Source organism: Dermacentor silvarum, chromosome 7 (genome assembly GCF_013339745.2).
Source record: "Dermacentor silvarum isolate Dsil-2018 chromosome 7, BIME_Dsil_1.4, whole genome shotgun sequence".
NCBI classification, from domain to species: Eukaryota; Metazoa; Arthropoda; class Arachnida; order Ixodida; family Ixodidae; genus Dermacentor; species Dermacentor silvarum.
The window spans coordinates 68,634,195-68,656,879 of record NC_051160.1 but is presented as its reverse complement, the minus strand read 5'-3'; the positions used below and the strand labels follow the sequence as shown (position 1 = coordinate 68,656,879).

The 22,685-nt window shown below is 43.7% G+C and overlaps 1 protein-coding gene across 1 annotated transcript; it reads right to left on the bottom strand.

Moving 5' to 3' along the window:
- Nucleotides 1-747: 747 nt before the first annotated feature.
- Nucleotides 748-18,440, bottom strand: LOC119458154 (uncharacterized). Its single transcript, XM_037719976.2, has 6 exons — nucleotides 18,045-18,440; nucleotides 7,435-7,502; nucleotides 5,655-5,777; nucleotides 4,035-4,079; nucleotides 2,732-2,782; nucleotides 748-820 (listed from the first exon to the last, which is right to left on the bottom strand). Exons 1-6 carry the CDS (start codon nucleotides 18,136-18,138, stop codon nucleotides 779-781), a joined length of 423 nt encoding a protein of 140 aa, XP_037575904.1. The 5' UTR covers nucleotides 18,139-18,440; the 3' UTR covers nucleotides 748-778.
- Nucleotides 18,441-22,685: the final 4,245 nt, after the last annotated feature.

The window sequence follows — 22,685 nt, the reverse complement described above, 5'->3', positions numbered from 1 at the left end:
GCTAGGTTTTGGCGGATCGCGTCCGCGGACAAAACGACGCGTAGAACAACAATTTTCGGCGGCGAAAACTCGCGTCTCGTTCACTTGGTATATACCAAAATTGGCATGAAAGGGCACGAATGTATGCCTAATATGACTGATAGGTCATGATATTCATAACATCACGTACTCGTCAGTCACGTCCGGATTAACGCTAATAAAATCGCATGGGACACAAACCCGCATTGGATATGCGGGTATGAGCCAGGGATATGCGGGTACGAGTCAAGGACAAGAAAGAAAGAAAGAAATCACATGTGGCTCCTGCCAGGTCCCCACATTTCAGCTTCGCTGGCTGACCATCTGTACGGGGTGCATGGGCCGTGAATTTTTTCAATTGATGTTTTTTTTTAATTGTAAACAAAAAAGCCGTAATAAGTGTACGATTGGCTATAGTTCAGCTTTTTGGCGTATGTCTCAGACTTTACCCCACAGAGAAATACTGCATATTTAATTCAGTGCACATGTGTGGCAGGTAATTCTTGAAATCTTGGGACGTGCATGAACCTGCAAACGGTCCCAGGCGTCTTGTAGTTTTTTTCGCCGTTTATATCATAAAGGGCGAATGAGTCCTTATCAGGACAAACCAGGAAAAGATTTCACTTGGTGCACTTCAGCGTACGACTGGTGTGTGGTACAACTTTCTTGGCATATTTCCAACCTTTTACACAAGGTTCTGCTTGTATTACTTTGATGAAGCAAGTGATCTTCCTTGATGGTGAGCCCGAAGTAATGATATTTATTCAGCCAAGGTCCTTTCGATGACGTTATTGACGCATTTCTGCAAGAAAAATGCACCGGGGAAAACACGTACATGAGCATATAAAAACCTCTTGATGGGGCTGACAAGCAACGTGGGGTCGGCATGCACCCGTGTGAGTACTCCAAATGCGCAGAAACATATGTGTCATGTGAGAGAATTATTGCTATTGAGAGCAGGAATATTAAATTCACATCAGTGGACGTCGTTACTTGGCGGATAAGTTTGGTCATTACTAGAGAATTGTTCTTGTATAATGTTTGTGACAAAAGAATGAAGTGCGATATAGTGGTGTGCTGCAATATATTTCATCTTCATTTTCGGGTAAAACCTGATAACACCCGATTCTTATTCCCCGATCAAACTTTGTAAATATCAGATTAAACCATATTTTCCCCAAACGTTCTCCTTTCGTCATAAATAACAATAAATGATACTGCTTCAAAAGTAACTTAGTCCAGCTTTCGTGAGCAAGTGGTGAAGATATATCATAATATTGTTATAAATATAAAATATGGCATTTCCCACATTTTCACCTAGCATGCACGCAAGTGATAAACAAGCGTATATAAAATATCATATATTCAGCGCTTTCTAAGCTTGGATGAATTGTAGCTTGTGTAGCTGCGGCGTTTACATGAATACGACAATGTTGCGTTACATCGCATTTACCGCACGTCACATACACGTAAATGAAGTTATCGCGCTGGAAAGCAGATTGACGCATCCCTGACATTGCTCTGTATTACGAACCGTAGGCCTGACGTAGAGAAGATGTTTACCCAGTAGATATTACAGTGCGATTACTTGGCTTCATTTCTTCATTTGTACAAGGGCTTATTAACAGTTTGATTTATTTCGTTAAGTAGGTAACGGAAGATTCCAATTTAGTATGCCACGTTATGTCCGCCTTTTCTGTTGAATTGCCTGAATAGATAGAACGCAGGTACCAACCAGCCCAGGGTGAATTGAAAAACAAAAATTCTGTCAAGTGTCATGTTCATAAAATTATGCGGGATAGGAGACACGCTGTGAACATATACTGGGTGTGCGAGCTATTTCAGCACATAATGATGACTTCAGCAACGGCAAACAATATTTCAGGTAAAGTAGACATATTCGTTCGATATATTTTACAGTATTTTTTGTTGCTTGTTCATAAGCCAATAAGTAAAGCCACTTTCAGCTTAAATTATCACCTGAATCGCAACGAGACGTCCTTGGGTTGTGCAGGCACTGTCTAAAATCCGTATCTTAAGAGTGGCGTCCAATGGAATTCCGCATAAAAAGCTTGAATAATAACTCTACTACTCGACGGCGCTTCGCAATGCCCGTATTAGATTTGTCTGGGTTAGGCAATCATCATGACCTCCACCTGCTTGAGAAACTCAACCGCCTGAATGGCATCGGACCATTGGCAACACCTATCTGTCTTTTTAACAGAATATATTGACCTAAAGCTCTTGTATCATGCGAAAACCAAAGGATTTCGTGAGATTGAACAAAGTGGTCATCTTCTAGTCACTGTGATTGGCTTGCAAGGAGACTACGAAAACGTACGACTTCATCTCCAGCGTCGGAATAAAAGTTCATAGCCTGGAATAAATGTGATAGATGAACGATAGAGGGGTTCGTGTGGACGAGGTAAAGCGCTTAGGATAGAACGAGAACGTCATTGTTAATCGCGATTCCAAGTCGAGTCCTCAATACCTTACTCATCTGGCATAGACTCAGTCCGTGCCTGTTTGTACACGCACCTTGAAAATTTCGAATTATAAAATACCAGTACTTCTAACCTTCATTGTGATTTCAATGCAGATGTCCACTTGGTTTTCTCTAGCATCATATTGGAACTACTTCAAATGTGTGCTTCTCTTATCTTATTTCTGTGTAGAGCTTAAGACTTAAGTACAGTGGAGATCGTTCACTTACCGCGGCAGCTCTGAAATTCTCAAGCTCTTCACCGCTAAAGCCAACTCTTGTCTGAAAGAAAGCAGAGACAGCGTTAAGTTGCGGATATAATATTCGCGTATTTTGTCGCGCAGGTGTCGCTAGAAGTGTTCCTTTCGAAATGCATTTTGCAGCTTTCAAGAAAGGAATTATTTTACTTTAAGAGTTCCGTTATACTCCGTGAATTGACGTTTAAAGCTTGTTTGTTCTTGTGGCGCAATTATTCACACACTTTTTCTATGCAATGTTTAGATATTTTAGTACCCGCCGTGGTTGCTCAGTGGCTATGGTGTTGGGCTGCTGAGCACGAGGTCGCGGGATCCAATCCCGGCCACGGCGGCCGCATTTCGATGGGGGCGAAATGCAAAAACACCCGTGTACTTAGATTTAGGTGCACGTTAAAGAACCCCAGGTGGTTCAAATTTCCGGAGTCCCCCACTACGGCGTGCCTCATAATCAGAACTTGTTTTGGCACGTAAAACCCCATAATTTTTTTGTTTTAGATATTTTAGCTTTCATATTTGGAACATCTGACATTTTATTTCAAAATTAAATGTGATTCGTTTATTTCACCTTACTTTTCTCAAAGAATGATAGAAAAGTCTTTTCACCGCCTGATTTATGGCCGATCGCCCTGAGTTGGTTGCGCCAATTCACTTAGGAACAAGAACAAGGCTATGAAGGATTGAAACATTTGCAGTTCACTAATTCTTGGCTTCAAATCAACGCAGTGTGCGAGGTGAGGTCGCGAGAAGACAGAAACGCTGTGTTCAGTTGCACTATCATTATGTGAGATTGTTCATTTTAAACAAGTTCAACGTCCTTGTGGCGAAAGAAACAGTGACAACGCATTGCGGGCTGCCATATAACTCGATCTCAAATAAATTAAGTGTGACCCCACCATTGCAGAGTAGAAAACTTCTTTGCTGTAATTATTATTGAAGTAATTAACAGTAGTAGAAGAGGGAATGTCGTTGAAGCTAACGTTTCGAGAAGAGGACTTGCATTTCTTATTCCTTACAACGGCAAGTCCCATTGTCGTAATCTTCGCTTTCAGCGACATTCCTTGTTGCATATCACATCGAGACTCTATATGCCAGTCAATCTCTCTTTTGTTTATGATGTAGTACAGGTTACTAACATTCCTGCACATACCACTTCCCTCTTTTTTTCGCAGCTTTGCTTAAATATAATATTGATATGAAAACAATTCAGTTTCAACCTTACTGCCTCTCCCGGCGTTAGTGCTTATTTATATTTAAAAACAGAACCATGGAAACCTTACCAATAGCTCGTCAGTGTCGAGTAGCCTGTTCCAGCACTGGTAGAACTGAAAAAAAAATAATGAAGAAATGACAGTCAGCTAATAGTCCACAGCCAAAGGAATACGTTCGCGTGTTTAGCAAGTGTTTATCGTGTACATTATTGTTAGCGCTTTAATATAGTCACTGCCGCAAAAACACTAGATTAAGCGAGAACCTTTGTGATCAGAAAGAAAGCCACTATTGTAATGACTCGAGCCGGCTACGAACAGCGTTATCATCAGGTCGTTGTGTACATCTATCACCAAAGAGCCATGGGGAGACATATCGTTACTCTGGCTTTCCACAGGAGTGACACGGCCACCTCGAGAAGTGAACTCTTCCCATACCGTCAATGGCATCGATCCGTTTCACTAACATACGCTCAGTTCCCATAACGTTTGTCAAAAAATGATAATAATAGACTTTTAACCGCCGGATATATGACCAATCCGCCTCAGTAGGTTGCAACATTTCCCGTAGAAACAAGCACAAGAACAAGACTAAGAAGGTTGGAAACATTGGGAATGACGTGGCGGTCATTACATCTACGACTGCATCCTCACCCGATCCTTTGCGCAGACCTTGACGCCGCTCATCGCATTTACGAACAGGAATCTGCCCGCACTGCTCAAGACGGCTGGGAAAAAACGGCCCTTTTTATCAAAATGGTTTGCCTTATTAGCGACAGCCTTCCAGACCTCGCACGATGAGCGCTGAACACGCGCGAGCTTAAGATGCGGTTACCACGCAAAACCATGCCGTTTGCCCTGGTTTCCAGCGCTTATCGGGCAACATCCGGCAGGCTGTCGCTAATAGGGCGAGCCATATTGATAAAAATGGCCCTACTCCTGGCCGTCTTGAGCAGCGCGGGCATATTCCTGCCCGTAAATGCGACGAGTGGCGTCAGCATGCAAATTATACATTAGCGGCGCATTGCAGGCACGCTGGACCAATATGGCACTCGGAGGGAGGCAAGGAGTACATGTTTGGCTGCAGGACAATCTTCAAGCTCTGCGGAAGTTGCCGGCAATCTAACCATCCGGACGTCACACTTGAGTAGAGGTTAAGAAACCTATAATTTATAGTCATTCTCAAGGAAAGCGCGAACGAACAGAGACGACTCAAAAACAGAGGGCGAGCGTTTATTATCCACGCAAAAAATTACTAGGATCCTACATATACATGAAAACACCAATGCTTGCGCACGCCAGATGACAGCTTGTCAATGCTTGGACGATGGCAAGCTCACGAGAATAGGATCACCTGCCAGTGCACGTGGCATGCCAAGGCAAATAAATTTGGTCTCGTGATCTCGTCTTCATCCGCGTGCTGACAAGCTCTCATCTGGCATGCGCAAGCATTGGGGTTTTGATATATATGTCAGTTTCCGAAAAGAGCGACCAGTGAAACTACAATCTGTATTGATGTGCCGGGAGGCCTCCATGTATAGCAGTGCGGGTAAAAATGGGAGGTCCACACGCAACCCATAAATGGGGCCCATGCAAATGTTGACAAGAACGCACTAATGCAGACACAGCAATAAATATCCGTAATGACAGAGTGCAAGGACGAAGAACAGAGCCGCACTTGACGGCGCCAACCTTTCTCGGAAAATCCTGAGGGTCGTCCTTTTTGCAGCGACGCTCCCTGATGTCAGGAAGCGAGATGTCGGGGTCAACCTCCCGTGCACAGCGAAGGCCGTAACGAATGCTCACTGCAGCCAGCTGCAGAAAACGCGTGGTTAAGTATCATTTAGTGTGAAACCAGAAAGGCGGAAAGGAGGCGCTTGAGAGTCTGTATGCGAGAAATGCATTGCTTCTCCAAAGCGAATAAGCGTATAGAATTGCACATTGCCTCAGGGTAATTCTCTCCAAATATGCCCAATCGCGCCTTTTGTTTTCTTTTTTTCTTTTTGGTACAAGAACTCACGGATATCGTGTGCAAGCAATGTCACTTGAATACAATTGGGGACCGATGTTGTCCGCCTTTTTGACACGAGGGCTTCGTGACTGCCTGGTGCAGGGCATCAAGTCAGACGTTTGATTCTGAGCTGTGGGACCCCATGGCATAATCGAGGAGCAAAACTCGGTTGCTTGCAATTAGGCGCCCGTTAAAGAATAACATGTAGAAATGAATATACATTGCCTTAGTAGGGTGCCCCCCGTAGCCAGAGTATTACTTTAGAAATGTAAAACTGCATTATTGAGTTCATCTGAGAAGCGGTATTTTATGAATTGATTGATTTGTTTATTTATATGGTCATTATTTGTTTATTTATTTACAGTTATAGCAGGAGCTCTAGGGAATGCATTGAGTATGGGGGACAGTACATGAAATAGTGCTCCGATATAAAAAAAAAGATAGAGCACTGATAAACTTGGTACACTTAACAATGCACGATTCATAATAATCGCACTCTATAAATTTCATCAAAGAAGCTGTTGGAGATTCTTGTTCAAATAAATACGAATGAGAAAAGACAGTACTGAAAATTGCAAGCAAAAAGAAACCATGGGTGACAACTTTGCAGGTTATCAAGGTTTGTTTATTTAAAGGTTTATTGCGTGAGGTCAGAACTGTGAACTATTTCAGGTCTAGCTTACAACAAATACACATAAATTTGATCGTATGCAACAACTAAGAATACACATAATATATACTCTGCATTTTGTTCTTGTGTGACAAATTTGCTTTGTATACCGTATGTAGCCACAAACGTTACAAGACACATTTCATGTCCTTGTCCTATGCCAGCGTATTCATTTGTATATAGTATACGTTCATAAATCTTCCTTGGCAAAACTCCAACCTATAATTTCGAGAACCCTAGATTGCAATAAAAAAACTCCAATTGTTAACAGGCACCGCCCAATACCACCCAGAGAAATAGTTTATACTACTACTACTACTACTACCACAACTAACAGGCAAATTAATACATCATACTAGACAAGCTCTCATCGCACATTATTCTGACAACCTAACCGGTCTGATAGCTTACAGTCCTAGTTTTTGTAAACGGCACAGTATGGAATAAAATAAGTTATTGCCGTATGGCTGGCTCTACATCGAATTGTTAGATGTGCAAGAGTGTAACCATGATCATGTCGAGAAATTGCGTATACCACTGCATGGTAAACAGATGTCAGGCACTTGGGGCCCCAGGCTATGACTGATGACTGCTCATCACAACTAATGATGTGGTCGTACATTACAGAAATATTTGCACGGAATTAGTTTGTCGCCTTACGTCCACAGATGGTCCACGGGGATCGGCATTGTTTGCCAAACAGCAGTGATCATTTTCTTAGATGCTCCTGGTCAATCCTTTCATTGACGAACTTGTGCGAATGAGTGAGAGTGACTAACTGCTAGACTTACCTTTTCTTTTTTGCCTGATAGGTCGGGAAGTAATTCCTTGCATTGTTGTACCTCGCCTTCCAAGTGCTCTGTAATTAAAGGAGACGAGTGATTGAAAGTTTGACACGTAAAGTCTGAAGTTTTGAGAAAAGTATGTTTTCTTTGGATCAATAACATGCTTTGTTTAGCTCAGAAGTATTGGTGCCTCGACTAAATTCACAATATTTGACTCCCTGCCAATGTTTCTGTTGCATAAGTCTGTACAATATAAACAAACATACGAAGTTCCTTTGTAAATGGATGAGAGAACGGACAGGTTTCGTTACGGAAACGACGCGGCGTTTCTACTTAATGAATATGTTATGACTTATGGGCATCCATTATAAATCACGACAACCGAGTGGGCATTGTGCAGTATAGCTTGGCATGGTACGATTGCGTGCAAAAAAATCTTTAAAAGGGTCATGTATGTGCATGTTTTTTAAAGCCTAACTAGAGAAGTTAGTGCCTATAATACAACCGACCGCGCGCAAAACTACTTCGTCTTTGGTGCGGCGTTCTTTCTGACGAATGCTTCTGATATATTCGCCATTAGAAGGAGAACAAGGGGACTAGAAGTGCTAGGAATAGTAAAGCAGTACGAAATACTAAGACAACACATACTCAGTGTCAGCTAGCGCAATCAAATACGCTACTAAGTTATAAAGAGAGACGTAAGAACAACACAGGCGTTGCGACAGTATGTCTAGTGTGTGATTTTTGTACGTGTTTTTCGTGCTGCTTTACCATTCCTGATGGCCAATCAATTATTCGAAGCTGACATTCCGGTCAGATGCCGCATTTTGAAACGATTCAGTTTCCGCTCTTTCTTTTGATCTACTATTCAGTTACGCAACCAATACGACGATATCCCCAGCGCAGCGCCATCTGAATGGCGAAACAATGGATATTTAAAACGAATAATTCAAATATGTGGCTCCACTAATCCACCACTGAGCGTTGGAATACTGATGACACATATGAAAGACAGATTATTATTTTTTCTTTAACTCGTTTTTCCTGTTTTCTCTTCAGGAACTTAACATCAAGGGAGGGACAAACACGAGAACCTTTCCCGTAATCATGTAGAGATGTGCGATTGGTCATTCCAGCAGACTTGAGACTTCTGCGAAGTGTTCACATTTTCATCATCATCATCATCATCCCCAACCGCAGCAGGAACACATTTTATGTCTACTGCAGGACGAAAGCCTCTCCTAGCGATCTCTATTTACCCCTGTCTTGGGTCACCTGCCTCGGTGCAATGTCTACATATTACCTAATCTAATCCCACCATCTTGTTTTTCTCCGAACTGTAATGAGTTTCTGTTCGCTTGGTACTCATCCGTTGCTCTAATCGACCAAGGTTACCTTTTCTACGGATAACACGGTCTGCCTAATGTTCTTTCGTTTCAGAAGAAGCGTTAGCTCGGGACCAACTTCGATGCTGCCTAATCAAATACATGTGAAACCAAGAAATGCTTATCTTACATGAACCATTAATAAACTAATCAAATTTATTGCGGATGAGAGAGACCGGGATTAGAGCACTGCATGAGCTGGGGCCTACCCCAAAATCCGTGCCCGGCCCAGCGCGTGGGCCGGGACGGGCTGGGTAACGGTAGCCTTCATGGTGGACTGGGGTCTGAAGCTCCGGGCTTCGGCTCAGGCCCGGTTTTAAGGTGGCCGGCTCGGGTCGGGTCGGGCTTTTTCTTACGCGGATGCGTGCATGCGCATGTTGCCGCGAGCGTTTCTGTGCTTACATTTCCCGTCGTGGCCAAAAAGGCACATTTCTTTCATCGTCCACAAATGATTGCCGCTTCAATTTAACTTCAGTTACTTCAGTTTCACTATGATTCACTTCAGGAATTTAAATTCGTACATCTCTGTATACGTTGAGCAAACTGCATGGAACTCTTTATATTGAAAGCTTTGTTTTGCCGGTTTCTCGATGATATAACCAAGGAATGGGTTGAATTGGCAAAGTGAAGAAATCTTAGTGCTCATTTTATACTATCCGAACAAAGTAAGTGCGCGGGAGCTAACACCTCCTTGAGACGCGGCCATATTACTCAGGTCACAAATACAGGAACCCCAAGAAAGCGCTCGCATTGGTACACCTCTTGGTATACCGAACACCTAATATCAGCTGAGTTTAGAGCGCCGTCTCCACAAGACAGCTTCGTATTCTGTAGAACCTCGTCGAAGTATTTCCTACTGTATTGAATGATACAACTATCGGGCGCTGAGGGCGACAAAGGCTGAACGTGTCCGTGTGAGGCAGCAGCGCATCACTCCGGCTTGCATAGGCCAATGCCAGCATATGCTGACCCTAAGATGGCTCGAGCGCAATCAGAGAATTTCTAAAGACGGATTTTCCATATCCGCATAACAGGTACCCCATACAAATGGAATTGTCAAATAATCAGTTGCTGATTTTTTAAATGTATAGATAACAAACACATATATTTTGAATTCCTTTTTAAAAGTAATCAACTTCTATGTTGCTAATCGTACAGCAATCGTAACAGCACCTGATAATTTTACATCTCTGCAGAGGACAATGAATACATGCGTGAAGGAGAACATTGCTCCTGGGAAACTGAAGCTTGTGTCAAAGCACTCCCAAAAGGCAGCGTTTAGAAGAAGTTCCTTTGGGTTGTTGACTACAACACTCTATCTCCAGCAGGACGTGTGCAATGCAATCAGTGCAACGCCCTTCTAAACTTTGACACCAGTAAGCCCGGAACGTCTCACCTGCACAGGCACAAGTGTAAATTAACAGGAAGATATGCTGTGCTAACTTCCTTCTTTTCTGATAAGAAGCCAGCGGTTCCTCCCAGCCTAAACTATAGCTTTGCGACAGCATGCATCAGACGGTGCGCTAAAGATATGAGGGCCTCCGAGGTCGTGCGACATGATGGATTTTTGAAGTTTGCCGATGAGCTTATCACTGCCAGTGCGCGGTACGCAACCATCTCCACCAATGAATCACTTGCGGACACCACGACGGTGTCCCGCAAGGCAGCTGAAGTGGCCGGTGATTTACGAGAAACGCTGAAGCAGCGGTGGAGGAAGGCCGTTAAGGACTGACGATTATAAGAAGACGATGTACATCACAGCCACTGCTGACTACGTGAACGACGACTAGGAAATAAAAAGTTAGCTATCATTTACGAATGATTTTCGGCCCGAACAAACGTCATCAGTTAGGAGCAAACGTCATCACTGCACTTCGACCATACAGGGGCATCAGCTGCGCCGCACACGTCCTCAACACGTGTAATCTTGAATGAGCATCTACCACACGTGCGTGGGCAGTTGCAAAATGTGAATGCCGTCGTCACCTTCCTGAAGCAGAGCGGGATGGCGAGCCGGCTACCCCCCGGTATAAATCAAGAAGTGAGTACCAGGTGGAATTCAAAAATCACCATGCTGAATTCTGTGTACACGCAGTACGAGGACTCCTGGATCCCAGAGGAAGCTCGCTAATGGAGGCAGTTAGCAAGAGTACTATAAATGAGATAATTGACATTTTGGCACCGTTTAAAGGAGCAAGTGACATGATCGAAGTAGAGAGGTGATCTATCCTCCCCCCCCCCCCCCCGCACTCGTTCTGCTCTGTGAACCAAAGCTGAGCAAGCATTTCACGGTCATGCCAGCTGACGCATGGACAATTGCAGCAGGGGAACTTGGATTTTAGTGATCTCCTCAAGACAACCTGCTATTAAAGTGGGGAGTACTACAAATCATTTTGCCTGATACAAAATCTGTTCCAGAACGCCCTTGACGATTCCCAACCACTTTATTTGCAGAAAAAGTACAGTATGCCGCATTTGAATAAATGCTCCTCGTACCTGCATGTCTGGCCATCTTTTTCCACCATGACGACGCTTTGTAAAATAAATTACTGAAGGTTAAAGTACTTGTTAGCGAAGCATGCGCCAACAAACATCGGTTGTTGTTATTGCAAATACCTTGCTCTCGACGGCCTCCGTTCGGGCCTCCGTCGGGCCTGATTTGCGATCGGGTCGCGTAGGTGAAATTTTCTGTCGAGCTCGGGCCGGGCCCGGGTCTCGCTTTGAGTCACCGGGCCGGGCTCGGGCGGGTAAACATTTACAATCACTGGGCCCGGGCCGACAATAACGACCCGTGCAGTGCTCTAACCGGGATATTCTAGTGACTGTAGGAAGCGGAATTTTGATTTAGTGGCTGAAGTATTTTATAGAAATTGCCAATAATTGGTAAATCTGAAAAAATAATGATGTATGAAGTGGACCAATTTGTAGATCTGCACCAAAAACAGGTATCGCAATCTGGCAAAATTAATCCGCCAGAACACCTGAAGTGGACAACCATAATGTAATAATTCAGACCTTACCTGAATTTGTTGAACGGTAACAAGAGGTTTTCAACAGTGCTATTCACAAAATGTTTGTACATTTCACTGAGGTATATCATATATAAATTTTGTTGGCATCAGATGTATTAGATAAATGCAGTTCTCAAAATTGGGACATCGTTTTTGATTGCTGGGCTACCAAGCTGTAAACCTGATGGTTCTGTTTATCCAAATTTTTTTTAATTTTCAACAGTATTCGTCCAACTGTTTGACAGCCTTAATCAAAAATCCGCTTCTAACAGATATTTTAGTTACACCTTTTCTTTTAAATTCAACAGACTTCTCATCAAACTCGGATGAGTGGTTGCCGAGAAAAACGATTTCTCTTTTGCCAGGTATTTAGATAGAGCTCCTGAGCTAAAGGTTCCTCTTAATATCAACTAAAGAGAAGAGTGATTGCGTAGAGTGATTGCGTAGAGGGGTAGAGTATACAGTTACTAAGCTCATGCTTTTGAACGTTTAGCAATGCTGTAAAATTTTCATCAACACCACTCTTCGCAAAAGATAAGCAATGGTTACCAAAACCTTTGACTTTCATGAACTCTTTCGCCACGATATACAAGCAGCTGACTTTCCAAACACGGGTGACGTTGGCGAGGCACAATAAGACGGTGTACTTTCTGTGTGGACGAGGTGCCACAAGCTATTGAGGCTGCTTCGTCTTTGTATGGAAATTGCTAGCTTAACGATCGAAATGGCTTGACTCATCCGCACCTCGCTGAATTGAGTCACACATTTCCGGCTTGAGGATGCATGAGAAGTTGGGCGCGAGCCATCTCTCCAGTCCAACTCGACGATCGAGATTCTTTAGTACTTTTCACAGCACAAAACTTGATATTTTTTTTGTGCTTACGTATATCCATACGTGAAATGGACTATTAATATTAATTCCGGCTACAAAATGAACAGCCATAAATGTCGGCGACACTAACGGATTCAGAATGAACGGCTGTAACAGATAACGTAGAAAAGGCAATAATATTTTCGTCACGTACTCTTGCTTGATTTTCTTCGACGTGCTTCGTGATCTATGTGCTGATGGGACTGGAACGTAAGGAATTGACCGCAGCGAACTTTTTTTCTTTTCGTGTACTAAAGACCAGCGCCAGTTTTACCCTTGACCACCTTTGATTGAGTAAGGTATTAATGACGTCAATGGACGTTCAGAAAAACTGACGCATCGAAAAAAGCCTGGAGGAGGAGAGAAAACTTTGCTTTTCTAAATTTGGAAAGCCGCCGTGTGGTGGTGAGAGTTGTCAAGAGGCCAATACCCGGTGTTTCTGAGAAGACTGCCAAACATTCATATAGTGAGTGAGTGACTGGTTGTGATGTCATTGGTAATTGTTGGCAACTATTACAGCTCTGAAGATAAAAAAGCGATATTTTACAAATTGGATTATCGAGAACGGCGCACGTCTGTAAGCAGGATAACTGTTCAAACTTTCGGGCGAATTACTTTGGTACGCTAAGTATTCCATTTAATCAGTACAGTTACTTGACTACTGACCCGCCGTGGTTGCTCAGTGGCTGTAGTGTTAGGGTGCTGAGCACGAGGTCGCGGGATCGAATCCCGGCCATGGCGGCCGCATTTCGATGGGGGCAAAATGCGAAAACACCCGTGTACTTAGATTTAGGCGCACGTTAAAGAACCCCAGGTGGTCCAAATTTCCGGAGTCCTCCCCTACGGCGTGCCTCATAATCAGATTGTGGTTTTGGCACGTAAAACTCCATAATTATTATTATTACGTGACTAGTGATAATGTAAACTTTGTAGCAACTGTTGAGATGATCACATATCATTATTCAAATTGCGCCACAAGTACTTTTCCTGGAAACTGCACAACGCTAAAGTTTTTCAAATTTTCGTCGGGAAACTTCAACCAAGTGCTTGAGGAGCGCGGGAAAACACGTCTACAAGAAACGTCAGCCGAGGACGCCTTCTGACGTCTCCCAGTCTGCGCCACCTGAGACAAACCATCCTTCTTATTTCGACTTGCTGAATGTAGCTCGTGGCTTGCCCTTGGCATTGACCGTCACATCTCATTCGAAGGCTAGATGTTAGCTTCAAAGATCACAAAGTGTGCGGTTATTGCTTTATCAGAAGCGGCGGCACGAGCAAATAAAAGAAATCAGTGAAACGAATGCGTTTAATCATTATCCTCAATAAAAAATGAAAGAAATACCGCCCTAATTCAAAAACTACGACCAAGGAAAGCTCTAGGCAAGCTGGTCCGAGTAGATAGTGTCGTAAGGCCAGTTTTGCCGCATCGATGACTTCATGAGGGAAGCGGCCGCCACGAGCCATAATCATCAAGTGTGAATAAAAAAGGTGGTTCGTCTTGCGTGGCGCTGACCGGGAGACGTCAGGAGACGTCAATGGCTCAGAAATATTCAGTTTCAGTTCCTTACAAAAAATTGGCAAACGTTCTCGTGCTCCAGGGTCTAGTAGAGAGACTTTTGGCACGATTTGAAAATTGATACGAGATTGCCTCCTCAGTAGCTGCAAATTTCACATTGTCAGTAGCCACGTAACTGCGTCAACAAATTAGAACATTTAGTGTATATAAGTAATTATCGAGAAAATCAAAATAATTGTCCCGTTTCCTGCTGCCCGCCGTTTCCGATAATCCGTTTTTATTAAATCTCATTTTTATCCCGAGTGCTATATATTTATGAATTTTGTGCTGTCTTCGCTAAACCCATCCGACGTACGTATTTATCGCAGGTGATCACAAATGGCCACCGGCCGTACATATGATATGCGGTACTTGATTATTGAATCATCTTTAAGAAAAGAAGCGACACTCGACTAGAAATAATTGTTTTGTCAGTTTTGGTGTACAAAACATGGAAAGTGGTTCATAGTATTCAACAGCTTGAATATTTCCAAAGGTGATCTTGCATGTCATTTACCAGTTGTATGGCAGGAAAACCAATGGAATGGGAGACACCTGCGTGACCACACCATTCATTCAACTTTTCAAAACAAATCCGAGGAAGGGGGCAGCTTAGAGTAAACGCTTACTGTTTTTCTTCCTGATATGTTTATTTCTCAGTTAAGACCTTTACATTTCTGGGAAATGTAACAAACATTTTCATTTGCCTTGGAAGCTGCAAGTGCACGCTCCTCTTGTAGATATGCAGCTATTATTGCATTACAGATTTTTTTTTTGTCGTACCTAAGCGCCTGCTGGCATTACTTCAAACCAAGAACGACCCCCAAGAGCTGTCTTTCCAAACAGAACAAGGAGCTGGCACTGTCACATGCGAAGTACCATAATCCCCATCGTAATTTCGTGCCCAATGGTTTCTTAGTTTTTTCAACTGCTAGCAGTTCATTTCGCTTCCGTCCTTCTCGTCCGCCTCAGCGATCTTTCGACAGTACGCAATGCATGCAGTACCATGGACAGTCTCTACAATTTGCTCTTTTCATACTTCACTCAAACGAAATATCAAGGACAATCAGATAGCCCTCATCGTATTTATTAAATAAATCTGGAACATCTCTACTAAATTGGTAGCAAGCAAATTGGCACAGAAGTCCGTGAATGTCATCATTGCTAAGTAAACGAACAACAAGCACTGCACCATTTAAAATGTTATAACTACATCCTCGCTCTCCTTGAAATAGATACGTCTACCCTCTCTCTCTCCTCACTAAGGTATATGTGTTCGGGCTCCTAAGTTCAACGCGCGAAACTCGTTCGGTATACTTTTTATACAGTGTGATGCCTTGGCGGTTCTATAACATTCGATTATGTATCGCAAGTCGCGAACAGCACTATAGGGTCAGTGAATTAAAGAGCCAGTCGCACGGGCGCCGTTGGTTTGCGATGGGAACAACAAGTTTGGGGGCGACATTATATAGACAGATTTGACTAGAATTTCCGTGACACATTTGCATAGCCATCTTAGACACACTTTTGCGTGTGCTTTTGTTAAGGTCACCGCGGCAAGAAGTTTCAAATTGTGAGCATCCGCAGCAAGCCTATCTGCTTCAACATTCCATGCGATGTCCTCCTATGTGTATATAATAATCAGCGGTTTTGTTCTTGTCGCTGACGTTTGGGTCATATTCGATATGCAGTCAAAGCACACGTTCCTCTAAAGTAAACTACAATTGAACGGAAACGTATAGCACTTAAAACCAAGAAATTGCTAATGCTTACATTATTACATCTTTACTGCTGTATTTTATGAAACAGAAAGAAATATAAAATGTCATTCGTAGCACAGGCAAAAGACGAGGACTGTAAGATCCGGCCTAAAGTTTTAATGTAAATTGTTGAAAAGCTGCAATCACTCACTATTTGTCCACGTGTTAAGTTACTGACCCGAGAAAGACCCAAACCCAGACCCGAGATAGATCATTGGTTTGGATGTGTAAAGCGACTTCTTGCGTTAATTACGCCCTCTCACCCTCCAAAAACTAACCTATGACACATTTACACAAACCACTTCAAAGATGGAATTCACCAGGTTTCAGCAACTCACGCTTGCATTCTCTCGACCCTAAATTGCGACTTCGCCTGCCACCTGGACTCTCCCGTGGTGAAGCAACTTTACTGTGTCGCGTGTGGTTGGGCGTCGCATTTACAAATTCCTATTCATTCCTAATAGGAATGACTAACAGTGCGGCATGAAATTTGTGCGGCTGCGATGAGACGCTAGAGCACCTTCTGTGTCATTGCCCAGCTTTTGACGCTCAACGACGGATTCTTCAAACTCAACTCAGCATGTTAGATAGCAGAGTGCTGTCAGAGGAAAAGATTCTGGGACCATGGCTTACGCATTCCTGCATGCGAAAGGCCACAAAAGCTCTTCTTCAGTTCTTGAAGGAGACTGGACTATATGAGCGCTTGTGACAGTGGACCTTCCTCTGCGACTGACTGTGTGAATAACTGACTCTTTATGTGTTTTTTTTCGTATTCTCGCTCCTTATCTATTCTTCCCCTTTCCCTCTCCCCAAGCGTAGGGTAGCCAACCGGGCACGTTCTGCGATTTAGAGTCCATAGCGAATATACCTAAATTACACGCCGGAAGCAATTATAAATCGTGAAGCACGTTTTGTCACATCTACGTACAGTCCGCACCAGAGCGTTGCACAAGTTAACGTGTGTTTTGGTTCAACACATTATTTCACCGCCGCAGGTTCAGCAGACTTTTGCCTATTTAATAAACTGCACTATGACTCCGGTCATACATTTGGAAAACTTCTCATCCCTTGTTCCCGTACATGACACCTCTTTTTTTAATCCTTGTAGTGAACAGCGTCTGTACAGTTTGACTAACAGCTTCAACCAAACATTTATACCATGAGCGATTGGCTAATGGAACAAGCTATCAGCTCAAATCGTTAATGCACGTAATTCTGCGAGGCACATGCAGCCATTTACAGTTCATTTTTAGAAGTTATTACCTAAAGATGATTCTAATTACGTTCTGCAGGGTCTGATAAAACGTGTAGTTGTGCTACACGTATATGCAAAGCTTCTTTTTGCCATAGCAATATGAGCCATGCTATTGGAAGCTATGTATTGATGGAATTTCATTTGCATCCGCCCCGCCTTACGTCATTAGGCAACAGGGATACTAAAGGTTGAATAACCGACGATGATGCTGTTTGTCCTACCTTGACTACTTAATACAAAAGGCAATATTGTTGGGAAGCTGCAACCAAAGCAAACCGCCAAAAAAAGATAGGAACATCGCAAGTAAGCTGCGCGTGCCATTGTGATAGTACTAACGTGTGCGCAAGAATACACGTTCGCTTTGAATACAATTATATATGATGTGTTTATTAATGAAAGTACAACATTAACAACATCCAGACATATCCCCGTGTAGTGTGCATAGAAGTTCCTACTGATAAGCGATCCTTGAGTGTCTTGAGGTACAGCAGGCGTGACAACGTCTGCTCAAGTGTGAGCCAGTGCGGAAGCCATCACACTCGAGTGGCATTAGAGTTACATCACTGAATGTTTCCACATTTTGGCGTTCAAACAAAAAATGCCAACAAAGGACACCTTCACAGCTTTTTGGCTAATGTCTTTATTTATGTGTAGTAAAGTGATTGAGATATCCATCTATAGTGAAAATAAGTTTCATATAAGAACTGCACAGAAATGCGTTTGGACAGATAAGGGTAAACGCTTCAGCGTGGAAAGATAGCTCCAAGACGGGTACTTACTGTGTTGAGGGCACAGAATCTCTTGAGCTTCAGTGTATACTAGGACGGTAAAGAACCCGAGAACAGCCACGGAAAGCGCGCACCACCGCGGCATGTTTACTAAAGGACAGCGCGCACCTACCACACAGCACTGCAAGTCTAGTAGGTCTAGCAACCGGCGAGCCACGTGAAATTTGAAGCCGCTCTGCTTTCGTTTGCCGCCGTCTGACTTGTGACCTGGTCGGAGTGGTGGTGACGACTAGAATGCACAAGAGGCAGGGAAAGAGAACATATAAGTCCAAAGCTACTCTCCCCCGCACATCGTCACTAAGCACAGGATAATGCGGCGTACGGTAACCCTGGAAGGATAGGATCAGCGCTGCTGAGGCCTAATGCTGGGCAAAGTAGACACCAAGAACGAACACTCTCTGCAAGCGCTCCGGCAACCCTTTCCCCGTCCGCCAAAGAGAATCGCCGGGGTTCCTCGAGGGCCACTCAAGGACGCCGGCTTTCGAACGGCTGACGACGCAGATCCCTGAGACGCACAAACAGGGTTGGACAGCGGTTACCGATGGCCGCAGGAAAAAAAAAGTAAATATCGGAGAAACCAGCCGACCGCTGCGACTGAGTCGTCGTTAGATTGCGCGTGAAAAGCATGTGGCTCGGGATCAAAGCGTGAAAACGGGCAAACGGCAGGAGGAAAAACTTCCGAACAACAAGACAACTCTTGCGACACGATGACCTGAGTCGCTTTAAGCTCTCAAAGAAACGTGCATGTAATGATTCTGCCATGGTCTTCGAATGAATGCAGAAACACGTTCTTTTAGGCAGCAATATTCGAATTTAAATTAAGTAACGTTGTTCCCTCCTCCTCCAATTTAAATTCATAGATGCTGAACTTGATAGTACAAGCAGATAGCGGCAGCTCTTACGTGTGCGCCTTTTGGAGAGCTGAAGTTTAGGAAGCCTCCGAGAGGCACGTGTGGCAAAATTTCTATTTTTTTTATCAGCCGCTTGTAAAACCTTCAACCCGTTTACGGCTTGTAAAGCGTTCTTATAAAGAGTTCAACCCGTTGCCACTTTTTATTGCAAGAACGTAAGGAAGTCGTTTGGTCACGATGTCTCTATCATTATGGCACATTTTTTATGTGCCGATGAACTCTGGAAAGAAAATTGACATGCGAAACACGACCACCCGTGTGAAGGAAGCCTTTAAACTCGTAGACTTGGCAGCAAGGTAGGTGTTGGAAAAAAATTTACAGAAAACATAAAAACATGCTGCACCTCGTAATGCGGCAACAATCCCAAGAAATGGCTATGCGTCACAAATACATTTCTGACCACTGCGTGAATGAACTGACTGCCACGTACTGTAAAACACGCACTGCAGGGCAAGCATGTATTGATGAACATTAGGCAAACACTAGACGAAGAGCTTGGAGCGTTTAGCATGGGACTAAACATAAAGTGTTTAGCATGAAAGGGGACGTGACTTCGCGTCAGTACTATAAAATGACTTGTCTCCGTGTGATCATCTTGTCATGTTTCTCACCATGAAGTTGTAGCATCACTAGTCATGCTAACGTTCAGACAAATCTTCGGCAAATATTCAGGCGATGATAAAGAAGCACATTCTTGTGAGATTCACCAGCACATATAGTTACATACACATATAAATACTCAAAGATAGCCATGGTCCCTAAACGATCAAAGCTTAAAGGAAACGGCAAAACCCGTATGGGCAGTTTATTTCAAAACAGGTTGCTTTGTAAACGGTAGCAGTTTTCACTCATTTTTTTTTTTTGTAAAGTAGAAAGGAAGAAACCACAGTACGAATGACGCTCAGTCTATTTGACCAATTTACCTACTTCTAGGAACTTTGATAAATTACGTAATGTTGGTTACCGCGTAGCAATGAAAAAGCATAACAATATATGACTAGTTAATATAGCTACAAATACGTTAATCTAGAATAAAAAAATAATAATGTGCTCCAATCGTTGAAGTTTCTTTTATACAAAAATAAGCGGTAGTTAACAACGAACGACGTCGAATGGAGGTGTGTCATGTACACTGCCGTCTGCATTTGAGAGCAACGGCTCTTTCAACGCGTCACGTAAGAGCGCTGAGTTGGCCAAGGTTTCTCTGAAACTCTCTTCTCAGAACTGCCTTGATCGATAGCCGACAGTGACCTAGTCTGGGGGCATTTTACCGGTGGAAAGGAGGCCCCGTAAAAATGGGGTCATTTGGAGTACTGTACGTTTGAGGACTCTCAAATACGTTTAATAATTCAATCCAAAGGGCGTCACTATCCTGATTACTTATTAAGCAAAATAGCGTTATCACATCGTGGTTCTATGGCGGAGGGTACTTACGCACGACTGAATGAAAAAAAAAATATCAGACGCAACTTTTAAAGTTGCGATCCGTACACTGCAGCAAAGAAAGTACTTGACTGCCTACACCATTCTTTTTACAATGGTTTTATTTTGATGAACCACTAAAGTCGAATAATTTGGGATAATATTAGCGCCATAAAACGATGGCCAACTAGATGCCCAAAGACGATACAGGTATCAGCTGTGTTGCACATTTCCCAATGGGGGAAAGAAAATGCGTTAACACAAGCTAAAATGCCGGGAAATTGCGCCTTCTAGAAACACTTAAAAGCGTACCTCTCTACCCCCAAACTTTCAGTTTTCTTTGCTTGGGTAACCATTTTTGCAAACGGTATGCGACCTCAATGTTTCCTTTAAGTGTCTTTAATGGAGCTAGCACGTCCGTCCCCTATCACATCCAGAGGAGCAACTGACGATGTGTACTAACGCGCAATGAATGACTCATACCCGCAAGCAATGGCTCATATCTCCGTAAACGCGGCCTCCCCATTACGATGACAGAAGAGGAGTGAAATTCTACGCTGGAATGATGAGCGGCAATGGAGCCAGCTGTGGAAGAAGACGTCGACGACGAACGCGCATTCACGCGGTTCGCCGAGGGGCGCCAACCAGCCAGCTTTGGAAGAAGCAATAAAACCTGCTTGGGAAGAAGACGACGCTCGAGCCATTGCTGTTGAGCGAAGATAGTGAAATTAGATAGCCCCAGCGCGCACAGGACAGCGGTAGTTAGAGATCGCAGGAAGAAGTCTTCTCCCTACAGCGGTCATAGATAGACTGCTGCGGCTACAGCTGCTGCTACTGATCATGATGTTACTTACCATTATTATTATTATTATTACTACGGTGATGACGATCCTGGTTCCAACATCAGTGTACGCCGATGAGTGTGAGTGGACGTCATTGGGAGAGCGGATGAACTCGTGTGAGTGAGCAGGCCAGTGTGGAAGAAAATGCGTGAAGCTGAACGTGAGTTTGAGTTTGAAGCAAGGTCTGATCTTGCTCTGAAGCTGTAAGCCTATTAGTTATGATGAATGAACTTGATTGTACAAAGAGACTCTGTGTGGTTAATCTCGGGTGGAGCCCTCTTGTAGAGACCCACTGGCCGCGGCGGCTCGCCGCGCCTGGTCCAGGGTCACCAGTTGGCTTCCCAGTGCCAGCTCGGAAAGCCGTGCTTCCCAAGACCACGTTGCGAGGCAGACTGGATACTGCCTGGGCTGGGCGCTCCGTACACTGGTAAGTAATGTGTCACAGTGTGGCTGTGTGGTCGTTGCACCAGGGGCATGCCCTGGTTGTTTATACCTCGGTAAGGATTAGTGAGGTGGTCATTCAGAGGAGTCACAAACGTGTGAACATGAATCAATTGAGTAAGTTGGTGATTCCATGAGATTGATAAGAGCCTGAGTCCATGATTACGTTAGGATGAATTTGTCCATAATTATGAGAACAAACAGTGTCAGTCTCGTAGTCTGAGTGGCCCTCCCACAGTCTGATATTGGTTAGTCTGAGTACAAATGCGTGTCTTTCTGAGTCCGAGTAAAAGTGAGTCCAGCTGCGTAGAAATTTGACGTCTATCAGTCCGAGTAAGGGCCAGGCTGAGCAAAATTCTTGTGAATCTGAGTGCGAGTTAGCCCGGCGGAATAGAGTTCTCGTGAGTCTCAGTCCAAACTTGAGCCCAAGTGACTAGAACATTGGTGAGTCTCAGTGTGCATGCGGCCTTACAAATAAAGAAGTTGAATCTGAATGGGCCCTAAGTAACGACGAAGCGGAAATACTTTGCCACTGCCTAATTTACTCAGAAAAGACTAATTAGGAACATTTTAAAATTAACGTTTTAATATTAACTTGGTGGCAGTTGTTTATATGAAAAAATTGTAGGGGTCACAATTATTCGCATATCAAAGTTTCAGAAATCCAAGAAATCGCACGTAATTTGAGATATTAATCATCAAAATTAAAGGCCAAATCCAGGTAATATCAAGACTGAGCTGTTTCCGCTGCGCGTCAGACGGCAACGCCCCGTAAAAACGTGGGGGGAAGTTTGAACGATATCATGCCGCGGCAAATGCTGACCCGGCACACAGTGGCACATGCTTGCCAGAGCACGTGCGGTGTCAGTAGCTGCCGCGACTGGCCGAGACGTTCAAACCACTTGGCGGCCATGGGGCTTTTCTGTCTGATATAGTTGTGCGCTCCCGCGATGCTCGGTCTCGATATTGCCTGGATTTACCATTGAAATTCCATGATAAATATCTCGAATTAGGTG

Excerpts from the sequence above, each read along its gene's own strand:
- LOC119458154 (XM_037719976.2), bottom strand. The coding sequence starts at position 18,138 with ATGCCGCGGTGGTGCGCGCTTTCCGTGGCTGTTCTCGGGTTCTTTACC. Across the intron at positions 5,778-7,434 it reads TATCAGGCAAAAAAGAAAAG|CTGGCTGCAGTGAGCATTCG; the intron begins GTAAGTCTAGCA and ends CGTTTTCTGCAG. Across the intron at positions 821-2,731 it reads AGAATTTCAGAGCTGCCGCG|AAATGCGTCAATAACGTCAT; the intron begins GTAAGTGAACGA and ends TTTTTCTTGCAG.